Source organism: Thamnophis sirtalis, unplaced genomic scaffold, assembly GCF_051295495.1.
Source record: "Thamnophis sirtalis isolate CommonGarterSnake01/CBP01778 unplaced genomic scaffold, rThaSir2_p1.2 scaffold_13, whole genome shotgun sequence".
NCBI classification, from domain to species: Eukaryota; Metazoa; Chordata; class Lepidosauria; order Squamata; family Natricidae; genus Thamnophis; species Thamnophis sirtalis.
The window spans coordinates 53,999,619-54,012,571 of NW_028261393.1; the positions used below are offsets into that span (position 1 = coordinate 53,999,619).

Here is a 12,953-nt window from a genome sequence, read left to right on the forward strand (position 1 = left end):
GAGAAGGGGGGAGAGAGACAGAGAGAGAGACAGAAGGAGGAAGAGAGGGAGAGAGAGAGACAGAGAGAGAGAGAGGGAGACAGAGGGAAGGAGGGAGACAGAGACAGAGAGACCGAAGGGCTCCTGGGCGACCTCTGCAGACCAAGGCTTGGGCCATTCCAGAGGAAAGGATCCCCTGGTGACCCTGTCAGCCTTTCCATGGCAGGAGGGAGACCCTCCTCTGGGGAAACCCCTCTGGCTCCCCTGCTCCCTTTGGCCAACAGCCTCCTAATCCAGCCCACTGATCGGTTAAGAAGGAGACGGGCGCCAAGAATATTTCGCTCCTTTTATTACGCCTGGCCCCTCATCCGGCGACAGCAGCAACCAGCTCAAAATACACCGTGCAGAGTTTTGCTGGCCTCCACCTGGGACAAGGCTCACCTGTAGGCTTCCCCTTCCCACCTCTGTAACTCAAAACAGCTGTGGGCATGGGAGAGGACGCCCAAGGGCAGCCATTAAGCACCTGGGGCTTTTGCCGGCACCCACCTGAGACGGCCCTCCTCCCTTCCAGCTAGGAGCAAAAAAAACCCCTCCTGAAGCAAAGGCTTTCTGCAACCCTAACATGGCCTCTTATATGTGGGGCTCTGCCAGGCAACCCCCCCCTCTCCCCCCACCAGAAGCATCCCCAGGCTGGTGAATGTGCCCTGCTTATATGCTGGGTGATGGGCGTGGCCCCTGCATTCCCTTCCCCACAAATCTCCTTATTTCTAACAGAAAGTTTAGATGGCACTTTAGAAAGTGAGCAAGGCTTTGAGTGTGCAAAACACCCACTGCCCCCATGACCCCTGGCACCTCCTCAAACTGGGCACTGAGGTCGCAGTCAACCCCCCCCCCCACTTCAACCAAGGGAAACGGGTATATTTAGCCGTGCCAGGTGGGCATAGGAGGCAAGTTTTTTTTTTTTAGTGCTTTTGGCTCTGTTGCCATTCAAAAGCCCTGGCACCCCAGGGGCACAGCTGCTCAAAGGGGTGACGGGGGAAAGCGCTGGCAGCGGGATGCCCGGCGAGGGTCTGGGGGTCCAGTCAGGTCCTTCCCAACTTGGTTCATTGAAAGGCTACCAAGTGCCCCTGTGAGGTTGCGCAATGAAGCCCCCCCCCACCCTCCTCGGTCTTTTTGCTTTGCAAGAGCCGAGAGAGCATAGCTGCGCAATCCTGCAGGGAGCCCAGTCCACCCCCCCCCAGGCACGCCGTCCTCCTCCTCCAGCCGTTCCATGTTCCCAGGAGGGCTGTGGTAGGGGCAGGAAGATTGGCATCCCTCGGGAGCTGCTGGGCTTCAGGCTGGCAACACGGGAGGGGAGAGACTCAAAGTCCGAGGGCATCTCGAATGAAATCGGCATCAGCAGAGCATTGGGGAGGGTTCAGCGGCTGTGGCGCTTCGGTTCCGCTGGGGCTTGAGGATCACTCGCGGTGGAAAACGTACTCGGTGTACGAGGTCCAGATCTTGTCGTCCGTCTGTTCGTGAGCAAAGGCGCAGGTCCCAGTGGAGTTGCAGGCCACCATGTGGAAGCCAGCGTCGGCCAGTCGGTCGAAAGCCTGCTCCAGGAAGGTGAACTTGAGGTAGTACCTGGAGGTGTAGCGCTCGGGGGGCGGTCAGGGTCCCTGCTCTCGTTGAGGGTCTCCCCGAAGACCTCCTTCGCCAGGGAGGTCTTCCCGCACACCATGATTCTCGCCACGCGCCGGAACTTGGCGTCCGTCTGGCTGTCTCTCCCCAAAGTGTAGGAGCCCCGATAGCCGATGGTGATGAAGCCAGACCGTCGGGCCTCCTGCCCCCCACCGGTTCCAGCCACGGGGGTCAGGGAGCTGCCAGGGGGGCCGGCCAAGCCTGCGCCAGCCGCCCCCAGGGTGCGGACGGCCTCTGTGCTGGGGGAGAACTCCTCGGGGTCGCTGGCGCAGGGCTCCTCGCCCAGCGAGTCTTGCTTGCTGATCTTGGGCGCCAGGCTCTTGGCCAGCTCAGGCAGCTTGAAGAATTCGGCCTCCCGTTGCAGGCGGCTCCGCTCGGGGAAGCGCTCCGGGAGCACCAGCTGCCGGTCCCTCAGGTAGTCCAGGATGTAGCGGAAGAGGAAACCATCCCGGTCGACGAAGAAGCGTCCTTTGCTATCCCGGGCTAAGGACTGAGCGCTCTGCTGGCTGAAGAGGTCGCAGAGGAAGGAGCCGGGCACGCCCAGCAGGGTGCTGTGGCGGGTGAGGTAGACCTGCCCGCCCACGTTCAGCTCCACGATCTCTGGGAAAACTGAGCCCTCCCTCAGCCTGGCATTGTCCGCCAAGGCCATCCTGAGGCCCCCCTAGAAATGAAAGACACACAGGAAGATTAGGCTCCTCCTATCCGATGGGGTGGGGATCCCGGGACCTTGGGCTGCCCGCCCCCCACCCGTGCAGACACACCATACTTTTGCCACACACACCCTGTTCCAGAAGGACCCCCAGAAATGGACCCCTGTGACGCAGTGGTGGGTTTAAAAAAAAATTCGAACCTACTCTGTGGGTGGCCTCCTTTGTGGGAGTGGCTTGCTGGCCATGTGACCTGGTGGGAGTGGCTTGCCGGCCATGTGTTCTCTCTCTCTCTCTCTCTCTCTCTCATACCTTTTGTCTCTCTGTCCCTTTTTCGTTTTTTTCTTTCATCTCTCTCACTTTTTCTTTCTTTTTTTCTTTTTTCTTTCTTTCTTCCTTTCTTTCTCTTTCTCTTTCTCTCTCTGTGTGAGTCTGTCTGTCTGTCTGTCTGTCTGTCTGTGTGTGTGTGTGTGTGTGTGTGTGTCAGTGGTGGGTTTCAAAAAATTTTGGAACCTCTTCTGTAGGTGTGGCCTGTTTTCTGGGTCCACTGGTGGAACCTCTTCTAACCGGTTTGGTAGATTTGACGAACTGGTTCTACCGAACTGGTGCGAACTGGCAGGAACCCACCTCTGCTGTGACGGCTGAGGTTCTTGGGGAGCAATCTCACCTCTGCCCAAAACTGCACCTGCCAGGTGGGGGAGACCAGCAACACCCAACACGGGAGCTTTGCTCAATTTAAAAAACAGGGGGTGGATGGAACGGGGATTTAGGCTTAGGTTTATTAGATTTATATGCCGCCCTTCTCCCAAGGACTCAGGGCGGCATACAACATTAAAAGAAACACATAATGCAAAAGTTAAAAAAAAAATTAAATAGAATATCCCGAACAAACCCAATTAAAATTGACAATGACATTTTAAAAAAAAAATCAAATTAAAATCAACAGTGATCAATAATTTGATTTGTTTTGTTCAGGCCAGGCTGGCTTGCTGGGAAAGCCAAACTTTTTAGGGTGCATCAGAAGGATCGGAGGTCGGGGATTATACGAAGCTCCGGGGGCAGCTCATTCCAGAGGGAAGGCGCTCCCACAGAGAAGGCTCTCCCCCTGGGGGGTCGCTAGCCGACACTATCTGGCCGACGGCACCCTGAGGAAGCCAACTCTGTGGGATCGCACTGGACGATGGGAGGCTACCGGTGGCAGTAGGTGGTCTCGCAGGTACCCTGGGCCTAAGCCATGGAGCGCTTTAAAGGTCATAATTAGTACCTTGAATTTGCTCGGTTTAATTTGGATTCAGGTAAAAAGAGGACAAACACTAAATTTCCAAAAAAAAAGCAGAAACAATGCCCTCATTTACGACAAGACCCATCCTGTTCAAGCTCTTTGCTCCTTGGGGAGAGGCGGAATGCCCCTCCCAGCAGAGTCCCAGAGTCCTCCAGCAAGGGCTGTGCATTGCCTCCCCCCCTACTCCCCCCCCCCCGAAAGCTGCAGTCCTTGTTTGTGAGATTTCGCCTTCCACTAGGCTCAAAGGAGAACTCATGCTGTTGACCCATGGGGCAGAAAGGCCGTCCCTGCTGTGCGTCCCTTACAAGACCCTGCAGGGCTGGGAGGGGAGGGGAGAACTTGGCAGAACCGCTCTGCCTCCCCCCCCCCCGCCCCAAGCTGTCAATGGTTGGTCTCTTAAGTTTGGCTCACACCCGTGAATCAAAAGTTTATCGAGCAGATAACTGGGTGCCTGTGAGAAATGCCTTTCTTGGTCCATCAGCTGAGCAGGGAACTGGGCCAGGGGTTGGCCCTCACTGCCCCCTGGGCGGGGGGGGGGACGACACACACACTCCCTTGGCCTGTTGTTCACAAGGCTCCTCTTGTCCTCCCCCCCCAGCCTGGAGGAGTGAGAGAATGCAGAAAAGGAAGCTGAAGAAGGGCTTTTCGGCTTTTCTTTCCCAAGTTGCCTCCTTCCTGTTCATGGGCAAACAACCTCCCTTTTTGCCAAGAAGGTTGGCATTTTTGAGGAAGTGGGGGGAAGGCTGGAATGATGGAACAGAGTTATAAGCTGCCCCACTCAACCCTGTTTCTCTTCTCTTGGTCTTGCACAGCCCATGGCTCCCAAAATCTGGGGGGAAGGGAGGGGGGGTGCTAGGGATGCACTGCACCCCCTAATAGTATTCTCTATGGCAGTGTTTCCCAACCTTGGCAACTTGAAGATGTCTGGACTTCAACTCCCAGAATTCCCCAGCCAGCATTCGCTGGCTGGGGAATTCTGGGAGTTGAAGTCCAGACATCTTCAAGTTGCCAAGGTTGGGAAACACTGCTCTATGGGCCCCTTTGCTTCCCCTTTGGACTGCGTCCTGCTTGGTCGGCCAAAGGGGCAGACTAGTCTGTCCCCTATTCCCTTCGTTGCAGAATGACCTAATCTCTACCCCCCCCCCCAAAAAAAAATCAGAGCCGCCTTTGTGTTCAACCTGGCCCTGGGAAGGACAGCAAAAGTGCTTCTCACCGAAATGGGAGAAGGGGGGGGGGGCAGGGAGGTTCAGAGCAGGGATGTGTGTGTGTGGGGGGGGGGGGGGGTTATTTCCAGGCGCGCAGCTCCTTCTGGTCAGAAACGCGGCGCCCTTCGACACCGAGGACGCCTTTGAAGGACGCCGAGCGTGGCCGGGAAAGCAGCTGTTTCACCCACGCGCGCACCCAGAAGCCGGGTGAGTGGACGTGGGGGCTCTGGCACATCCCGGCTTCCCGGTGTCACAGCCCCCTCGGGAGGGAAAGGGTGCCTTCCTTTGTTCTACAGCCCCCACCCTCCCACCTCCTCCTTCACACGCGTTGCCCCATCCCGTGGTGCTGACGTTTCCTTCGGATTAAGCCGCCTTTTCCTGCGGGGTTCGGCGCCCAGGCCGCACCTTTCCGATCTTCCACGGCCGGCTCTACTGAAGGGAGAATTCCGCGCGTGGAAACGGCCCTGCCAAGCCGCCCCCCGCCTGCAAAGTTCCTCTGGAGAACACGTGTGCGCCGTGATCGGAACTAGATCCCAGAGCCGGACCGATGGGTGGCTGCCCTCTCCCACGCGCGGAACCGCGTTGTCCGGCCAAGAGCGCTGCCCAGCGGCCCTTCGGCTTTACCTCGCCCCAGAGCCCACCCTGCCTTCCTAGAAACGCCGGGCACAACCTGGCACCCTCACCCGCAGCCTGCCCGTCTCTCGGATGGGGCCCCTTTCCGCGCGCACTGCGCCAGGTGCGCTCCCGTCTCGCGCCCACCTTTCCAGCAGCGGCTCCTCCGGAGCGCGAGGTCTCCGAGGCCGGGACGAGCCGAGCGCGCCGCAGCCGCCGAGAGCGCCCGCCTCTGATCGCAGCCCCGCGACGCCCCCCCGCGCCAAGCGCATCCAGGCGGGGCAGAGGCAGCGGTGGGACAGTGGTGGGCGAGGGTCGGGGGTCCTGCTGGGGCGGGGGGGCAGCCTGGCCGGAGAACGCCGCTTCCGCGCTGCCCTGGCCCCCTTTGCGCGGCGGCTCTTCGCTCTCCTCGCCGCCCCCTCGACCCGGCCGCTTTTATTCGCGGGCAGCCTCGGCAGGCCCTCCCACGGCTGGTTGACGACACGCGCCTCGCCTCCTCCCCCTCCCTCCCTCCCTCCTCCGGCAGCTCAACCCAGCCGCCGCCGCCCTTCCCCTTCCACGGGCGGCGCGAGAGAGGGGAGCCCCCTCGGGGCAACAGCTGCTCGTCCTCCTTCCTTTGCTCGGAGCATCCCCACCCGGACCCGGGGCAGAAGGGACTGTGTGTGTGTGGGGGGCGAGGACAGGCTGGAATCCTCGCAAAGCTAGCGGTGCATTCCCGGGGGAGCCCACGGCTCCCACGCGGGGAGCCTCGGGCGCCCCCCCGGGACCTAGCCGCGCCTCCGCGTGGCCAGCGCAGGGAAAGGGGAGCCCGGGGTGTCAGCAGCGCTTCGAATCTGCGAGGCGGGCGTTGGACCCGGATCCCCGTGGATCGCGGACAAGCGTGGGTTGTGAGCCTCGGACAAAGAGCGGCGCATGCGCTGAAACCTAAGCACCCTTTGAATGGATGGACTGCGGGCTCCGAGCTCCGTTTTCAGGTGCTCAGCAGTACCTGGCCGTGATAAAGCCACCGGCCAGCACCAGGGCTGCCGCGGCTTGGAACCGTCTCTCTGTCTCTCTGTCTCTCTGTCTGTCTCTCTCTCTGTCTCTGTGTCTCTCTCTCTGTCTCTGTGTCTCTCTCTCTGTCTCTGTGTCTCTCTCTCTCTCTCTCTCTCTGTCTCTCTCTCTCTCTGTGTGTGTGTCTCTCTCTCTCTGTCTCTCTCTCTCTCTCTGTCTCTCTCTCTCTCTGTCTCTCTCTCTCTCTGTCTCTCTCTCTCTCTGTGTGTGTCTCTCTCTCTCTCTGTCTCTCTCTCTCTGTCTGTCTCTGTCTCTCTCTGTCTCTCTGTCTCTCTGTCTCTCTCTCTCCTCCCTTTGAAGGACCCCTTGAGTCTGAAAGAAGCCCCCTCTCTCAACCCCCCTTTTCTCTCGGGGACAGAGAGCGCTTCTGCTTCAGGGATATTTCGCTTTTAGCAGAAATCCCAGAATCTTCAGGCTGACTCGGTCCCTGTTTTATCATTCATTCAAAGACCGGGATGGCTTCCGATCCTATCCTGTGTGCCGTAACTCTGAGTGTCTCACACCAGCTGTGATGAAAACAAAGGAATCAGCATCCGCAACACAACACTTATAAAGCCCTTCATGGTATTGGACTTGGGTACTTGAGAGACCGCCTGCTGCCAATTACCTCCAATAGACCGATCAGATCCCACAGATTGGGCCTCCTCCGAATTCCATCCGCCGGCCAATGCCGACTGGCGACCACCCGGAGGAGAGCCTTCTCTGTGGCTGCTCCGGCCCTCTGGAACGAACTCCCCGTGGAGATTCGAACCCTCACCACCCTCCAGGCCTTCCGCAAAGCCCTTAAAACCTGGCTGTTCAGACAGGCCTGGGGCTAAAGAGCTGTTGCCCCCTCCGTCTCGAATGGTATGACTGCTGTGTGTTTTTAAATTATGTATTGTTATGTTCCGTTTTTTATTTTTTGTCTGTACCCCCCTTCCCTTGATTTGAATTGTGAGCCGCCCTGAGTCCCCTTGGGGAAAAGGGTGGCATATAAATGTAATCAAATCAAATCAAATCAAACATGTTCCCAAAAACCACACTCCCCAATGCACAAGCCGCCCCAATCTCTGGGCTCATCCCGCTGCAAGGGGGGGGGGGGGCGGAAGCTTTCTAGTTTGTGCTCTTTGGCTTTGGAGCAAGGCCACCCCCAAGGAGCGGCCTTCTGTGGGGAGGGAAGCAGCTATTCCCCCTACCAACCCCCCCCCCGGGCCCCCCAGCTCCTGCAGAAAAGTGCAGAAGCTCCAGCCTTTCATCCTTTGGCACCCAAAGACAGAAACCTTGAGCAAAGGAAGAGAAAGGGGCAGGCCAAACTTGGGGAAGGGGCACCATGGAGAAGGCCCCACTGCCTGCAAGGAAGATGCCTCTTTTGAGGAAAGCATCCGGTGGCCAGAGGAGCAGTTGGAAACCCCCCCCCCCAAAAAATGCTCAGGCAGGGCACTTTTGAACCAAAATTGCCAGGTTCTAATGTGGAGAGTGGAGTCCTTGGTGCTAACCCTGATTATGTTCCCTACTTGGGTAACGAGACGTCTGCAAGGAAACGATCAAAGCTTAGAAAACACCAAGTCCAAATATTCTCGTCCATAGGAATCCGGACAGTTCTGCAGAGCGAGAATATATCTTTGCTTTGCTGTTGAACAAGGCAGCCTGCTCAGAAATAATTATTTATGTGGCTAAAAGTGCTTTTCAGCTAGGGTACCAAAGCAGTGGGTCACCTTGAATCGGAGCAGATACGTAATGGAGAAAAAGGGGGCACGGAAGGAAGGACAAAAGAAGCCAAGGTACCCCTAATTGTGTGTCCCAAGTTTTTTGGAGGGAGCAGGTGGCCTGACCAGCTAGGATTTGAGGAGAAGGTAAATCAACTGAAGTATCCCCAGGGCACAATGCAGACTAATGCCAGGGGAACTCATAGACCGGGCTCCAGACAGCGGTGAGGCCCACCTGTCACTCTGAGCTTCCTTGCTGGGAGCTGCTCCCCCCTGCTATCCCCCCCCCCCCGAGCTTGACTCTGCAGAAACAGCCTGGCTTCAGCCTCTCACTTCTCCAGGGGACGTGGCATTAATATTTACGAAGTAATTACCGGCTTCTCCCATTCCTCTGACATAACATATGCCAGCCATAAATCCCCTTCGGAGGTGGTGTGCCAAGTTGCTCGCGGGCCCATAAAGCAGTGTGCCTGGCTGTGATGGATCACACAGGAGGAAGTGGAGACAAGGGCTGTGAAACGCCAGAGGGCTGAATTAATTGATATCGAGTCCAACCTTCTTACTTCTACTGTTCTCGATAACAATAAGCGTGGGCTTCCGTCCCTCCCTCTGGGATAGGGAATGCAGAGCGAGACTGCGGCAGCCACTGGCTCACAAAAGAGCCAGGCCAGGCTGGCGGAAGGGCTCCAGGTGGGATGGCAGAACGGCTCGCTCCTCTGCAGGGAATCTGCTGCAGCCGTCTCTCTCTGGCTGCTGTTGGGGGTCGAGAGGAAGCTGAGCCATTGGCTGGACTCCCGTGAGGTCAAAGAAGATTCAAGAGACAGAATATTATGAGATATGGGGAAAAGGGTATTGGTGGATGGAGGAAAGAAACAAGGGTCGATGATAGAAAGCTAATAAAAGCCCCAAAAAGTAGAGGTTAAGGAGGATTTACCATGCATATATGCACTCAAGAGAATTTAAACTTATTAGAGGTAAATCATCCAATATATTGTAGGAAGATATCGCCCCAGCCCTCTCCCAGAAAAATGAAATATCCTAGGAAATATTGAAAAGGCAGAATATTTCTCTGGATGTGAAAAGAATGAAACATGTTTTAAAAGACAGAATAGCCTGCCTGTAGCTTCCTGCCCATCCCCACTTTGTCAATGGGCCATTGAGAAGGCCAAGCTGGTCCCTTTACATAATAAAGACTTCTCCACTTCAGCTGGTGGGGGGGATCAAAGCACGGTAATATTATAATAAAGCAATATTATAATAAATAAAGTATAATAATATCAATATCAGATAGAGAAGTAAAATAAGAGGGTTAAAAAATGGTGAAACTCAAAACGAAACGTATTAGAAGGGGAAATGACATCAGGAGAATTGGACCGATTTGAAACGGCTATAAGAAGGAACAGGAAGTTCCGATGTATTGTGTAAATGTAGTCTATGTCTTAAGTTTTGTTTTTGTGTATTTTGTATGTTTGAAATTTAAAACGTATTGGACCTGGGTACTTGAGAGACCGCCTGCTGCCAATTACCTCCAATAGACTGATTAGATCCCACAGACTAGGCCTCCTCCGAATTCCATCCGCCGGCCAGTGTCGACTGGCGACTACCCGGAGGAGAGCCTTCTCTGTGGCTGCTCCGACCCTCTGGAACGAACTCCCCATGGAGATTCGAACCCTCACCACCCTCCAGGCCTTCCGCAAAGCCCTTAAAATCTGGCTGTTCCGACAGGCCTGGGGCTAAAGAGCTGTTGCCCCCCCCCCCCGCCTCGAATGGTATGACTGCTGTGTGTTTTTTAAATTATGCATTGTTATGTTCCGTCTTTTTTTATTTCTTGTCTGTACCCCCCTCCCCTGATTTGACTTGTGAGCCGCCCTGAGTCCCCTTGGGGAAAAGGGTGGCATATAAATGTAATAAAATCAAATCAAATCAAATAAAAAAAAAAGATTCAAGACCGGAAAAACACAAGCCAAGAGCCACGCGGGATGACTACTAAGAGCCAAGGTGGCGCAGTGGTTAAATGCAGCACTGCAGGCTACTGCTAGATCAGCAGTTCAGCGGTTCAAATCTCACCGGCTCAGGGTTGACTCAGCCTTCCATCCTTCCGAGGTGGGTAAAATGAGGACCCAGATTGTTGGGGGCAATATGCTGACTCTCTGTAAACCGCTTAGAGAGGGCTGAAAGCCCTATGAAGCGGTATATAAGTCTACTGCTATTGCTATTGCTATACTCCGAGCCCCTCCAGCCCACCTGTGACCTCCTGATCCTTGGCCAACCTCACAGAGAAGGAGGAGGCTTTTAAACCCCCCACTCCACCTCTTTTCCTCCCTGGGGGCTTCGGTTGCTTTTCATCTGTTGCAATGAAGTTCTGATGGGGGTCTTCCTCGGGGAGGCCAAAGGTTGGCCCTGGTCATTCAAGGGGGTGCTTCCACCCTTCCTGGCACAGACACAGGTCACGCTCAACAGCTGCTTCTCTGAACCACCAGGGAGAAGCAATTACAACATATGCAACTTTATTTCTCTTGGCCAGGTAAGGCCAGTGTTACTTGTGCGCTCTCCCCCCTTCGGTGGAAATTTTTGCAAAGCCTTAGAACAAACCATCCCATTCAGGAGAGGAGGAGGCAAAGCTGGCCAGACCAACCACTCTCTCCTGCTAGCCACCCCCTCTCTCCCTCTCCCAGTTTTTATGGAGGCTTTGCCCCGTCACAAAATCTCAGTCGATTCCTGGGTTTTTGATTTTTTTAGTGGGTCCTCTCCTGCTGAAGGCGACTCTTGTTGTCTCTTGCGATCGATCGCCAGATGCTCTTCAGCCAGGAAGGGTCCTTGTTCAGCCTGGGAAGTTGTGGCTTTGCTCATACGTGTTGCCTGAGTGAAGAAAACCCAACCCTCATTCACACGGCTTTTGCGTGCAGGAACTCCCAAATCCACCCGTGGGAACAGCTTTGGGAGAGAAGGGAAGGTGCTTTTGAACTGTTGGGGGTTCCATGCCACCTGCGAAGCTGGTCTAATGGCCGGGACAGCTTCATAGATTCCCGGGGCCCCATCGTTCCCCACCCCCAGCCCTTTCAGTGAAAGAGAGACTTGGGGGTCCAGCATGTCTGGAAGCAGGTGCTGGGTGGAGGCGGGACCCCCAAAACTGGTCTCTTTTCTGCCGGTTCCACCACAAATCCGCAAAGCCCTTATCCGCGGAGACATAAGCGCGAAGACTAATTCGCCCGTTCGAAGTGCTAAGGAAAAACACGACCCTATCGCGATGACATAATCGCGGAGGGCAAATCCGCGCATTCCCAAGCACTCAGTACCCTAAACCTAACCCTAACCCTAAAACAAACCCCTAAACCTAATCCTAACCCTTACCTTAATTGAAATCAGCTTTCTGCCGCGGCACCATTTTAAAGCGCCCTTCTGTTGCCACTCTGTTGTTGCGGCGGTGATGACGTCGCGGCTTTAGCGCCGCACTTATATCTCCGCGGATAAGGGCTTCGTGGTTTTGTTGTGCCACGTTTTCCGCCATGGTCAGAAGGAGGGAAAGGATAACCCCCCCCCCAATAGCTCTGAATCCCCTCCTGTTGGTTAAGGTTAGAGACCACCCATCTCCCTATCAAGCCATCCATGTCTCTACAAGCCGGAGGAGTAACAGGTGCCTCTGTGGGGAGGCCAGGCACTCTGGGCCCCCCAGGGAGTCACCTAGTAATCGTGCCTCTTCATGACTTTCAGAAACTCCTGCTCGGTCACCTCCCCGTCGCCATTCAGGTCGGCTTCGTTAATCATTTCCTGCGGGGGCAGAGAAAGGGGTTGGGAGAGGCTCTTCAACAGGGCCAGCAGGTGCCCTCCTGGGCGGGGGGGGAGGGAGGGGGGCGGCGAGCGACGGGGGGGGGGAATGAAACACCTGCAGCTCTTCATCGGTGAGCTTCTCCCCGATCTCAGCCGCGATCTGCTTGAGGTTCTTGAAGGCGATCCTGCCGCTGTCCTTGTCCACGAAGAGCTTGAAGGCCTTCAGGATGTCCTCTTTGGAATCGATTTCTGACTATAGGATTGCGGGGGCGAGGAGGGTCGTTTCTCTCGCCCCGCAGAGCCTGCCCAGCCCCGTCCCCAGGCTCCCCGCGCCCCGTCCCCCGCTCGCCCAGGGGCTTCCCTCCCGCTTCCCGGGCAGAATTACACGGCAAAGCCGCTCTCCTCCCGCCCCCCGCTCTCGGGGTGGGTGGCTGGGGTCGTCCGCGCCCTCCGGGCTGGCGGCCCTACCATCTTCTGCGCCATGACGGAGTAGAAGGCGTCGAAGCCGATCTTGCCCGCCCCTTCCTTGTCCACCTCGGCCACCACCCGGCGCAGCTCCTCCTTGGTGGGATCGAAGCCCAGGGCGCGGATGGACACCTGGGCGGGGGAGGGAGGCGGTGAGAACGGGGAGCCCCCCCCCGGCCAGAGCCCCTCTCTCCTCCCCCAGGCGGGCCCCGCTCGCCTTCAGGTCCCGCACGTCGATGGTGCCCGTCCCGTCCGCGTCCAGCAGGTCGAAGGCCTCGCGCATCTGCTCCTTGTGGGCCGCGCTGAGCTCCAGCTTCGGGCCGAGCTTCTTCCGCACCGAGGCCGCCGTCCCCTTCCCTCGATGGGCCTGGACGGGCGAGAGCCTCGATGACCGCCGCCGCCCCCCACCCAACCGCCCCCGGCCCTTTCCCCACCCCGCCCGCAGGCTGCCTTACCATCGTCCGCAGCTCCGGCGCGATTAGCGTTGCCGGGGCGACTCACGCGCGCGTGGGGGGAAACCGCCCGCCCTTCCCAAAGCCGGCCCGCCCCCAACCGGACTCCCCGCCTCCCGTGACCC

General features: G+C 56.9%; 2 protein-coding genes across 2 annotated transcripts; both read right to left on the reverse strand.

Annotated features, from left to right (window-relative positions):
* Positions 1 to 311: 311 nt before the first annotated feature.
* On the reverse strand, positions 312 to 5,802 carry LOC106552552 (BTB/POZ domain-containing protein KCTD12). Its single transcript, XM_014070861.2, is given in 3 exon segments — positions 312 to 1,624; positions 1,627 to 2,320; positions 5,553 to 5,802. Coding segments are annotated over 2 exon segments (870 nt in total). The 5' UTR covers positions 2,309 to 2,320; positions 5,553 to 5,802; the 3' UTR covers positions 312 to 1,436.
* A 5,060-nt stretch (positions 5,803 to 10,862) lies between these two features.
* On the reverse strand, positions 10,863 to 12,894 carry LOC106552553 (centrin-2). The gene is made up of 6 exons (XM_014070862.2): positions 12,832 to 12,894; positions 12,594 to 12,743; positions 12,380 to 12,508; positions 12,027 to 12,164; positions 11,825 to 11,911; positions 10,863 to 11,002 (listed from the first exon to the last, which is right to left on the reverse strand). Exons 1-5 carry the CDS (start codon positions 12,832 to 12,834, stop codon positions 11,825 to 11,827), a joined length of 507 nt encoding a protein of 168 aa, XP_013926337.2. The 5' UTR covers positions 12,835 to 12,894; the 3' UTR covers positions 10,863 to 11,002.
* Between the last annotated feature and the right edge of the window lie 59 nt (positions 12,895 to 12,953).

Bases quoted from the DNA above. Each gene is read 5' to 3' on its own strand.
- LOC106552553 (XM_014070862.2), bottom strand. The intron at 12,165-12,379 runs GTAGGGCCGCCA...GCAATCCTATAG, and splicing joins CCGTCATGGCGCAGAAGATG to TCAGAAATCGATTCCAAAGA. The intron at 11,912-12,026 runs GTGTTTCATTCC...CTGCCCCCGCAG, and splicing joins TCACCGATGAAGAGCTGCAG to GAAATGATTAACGAAGCCGA.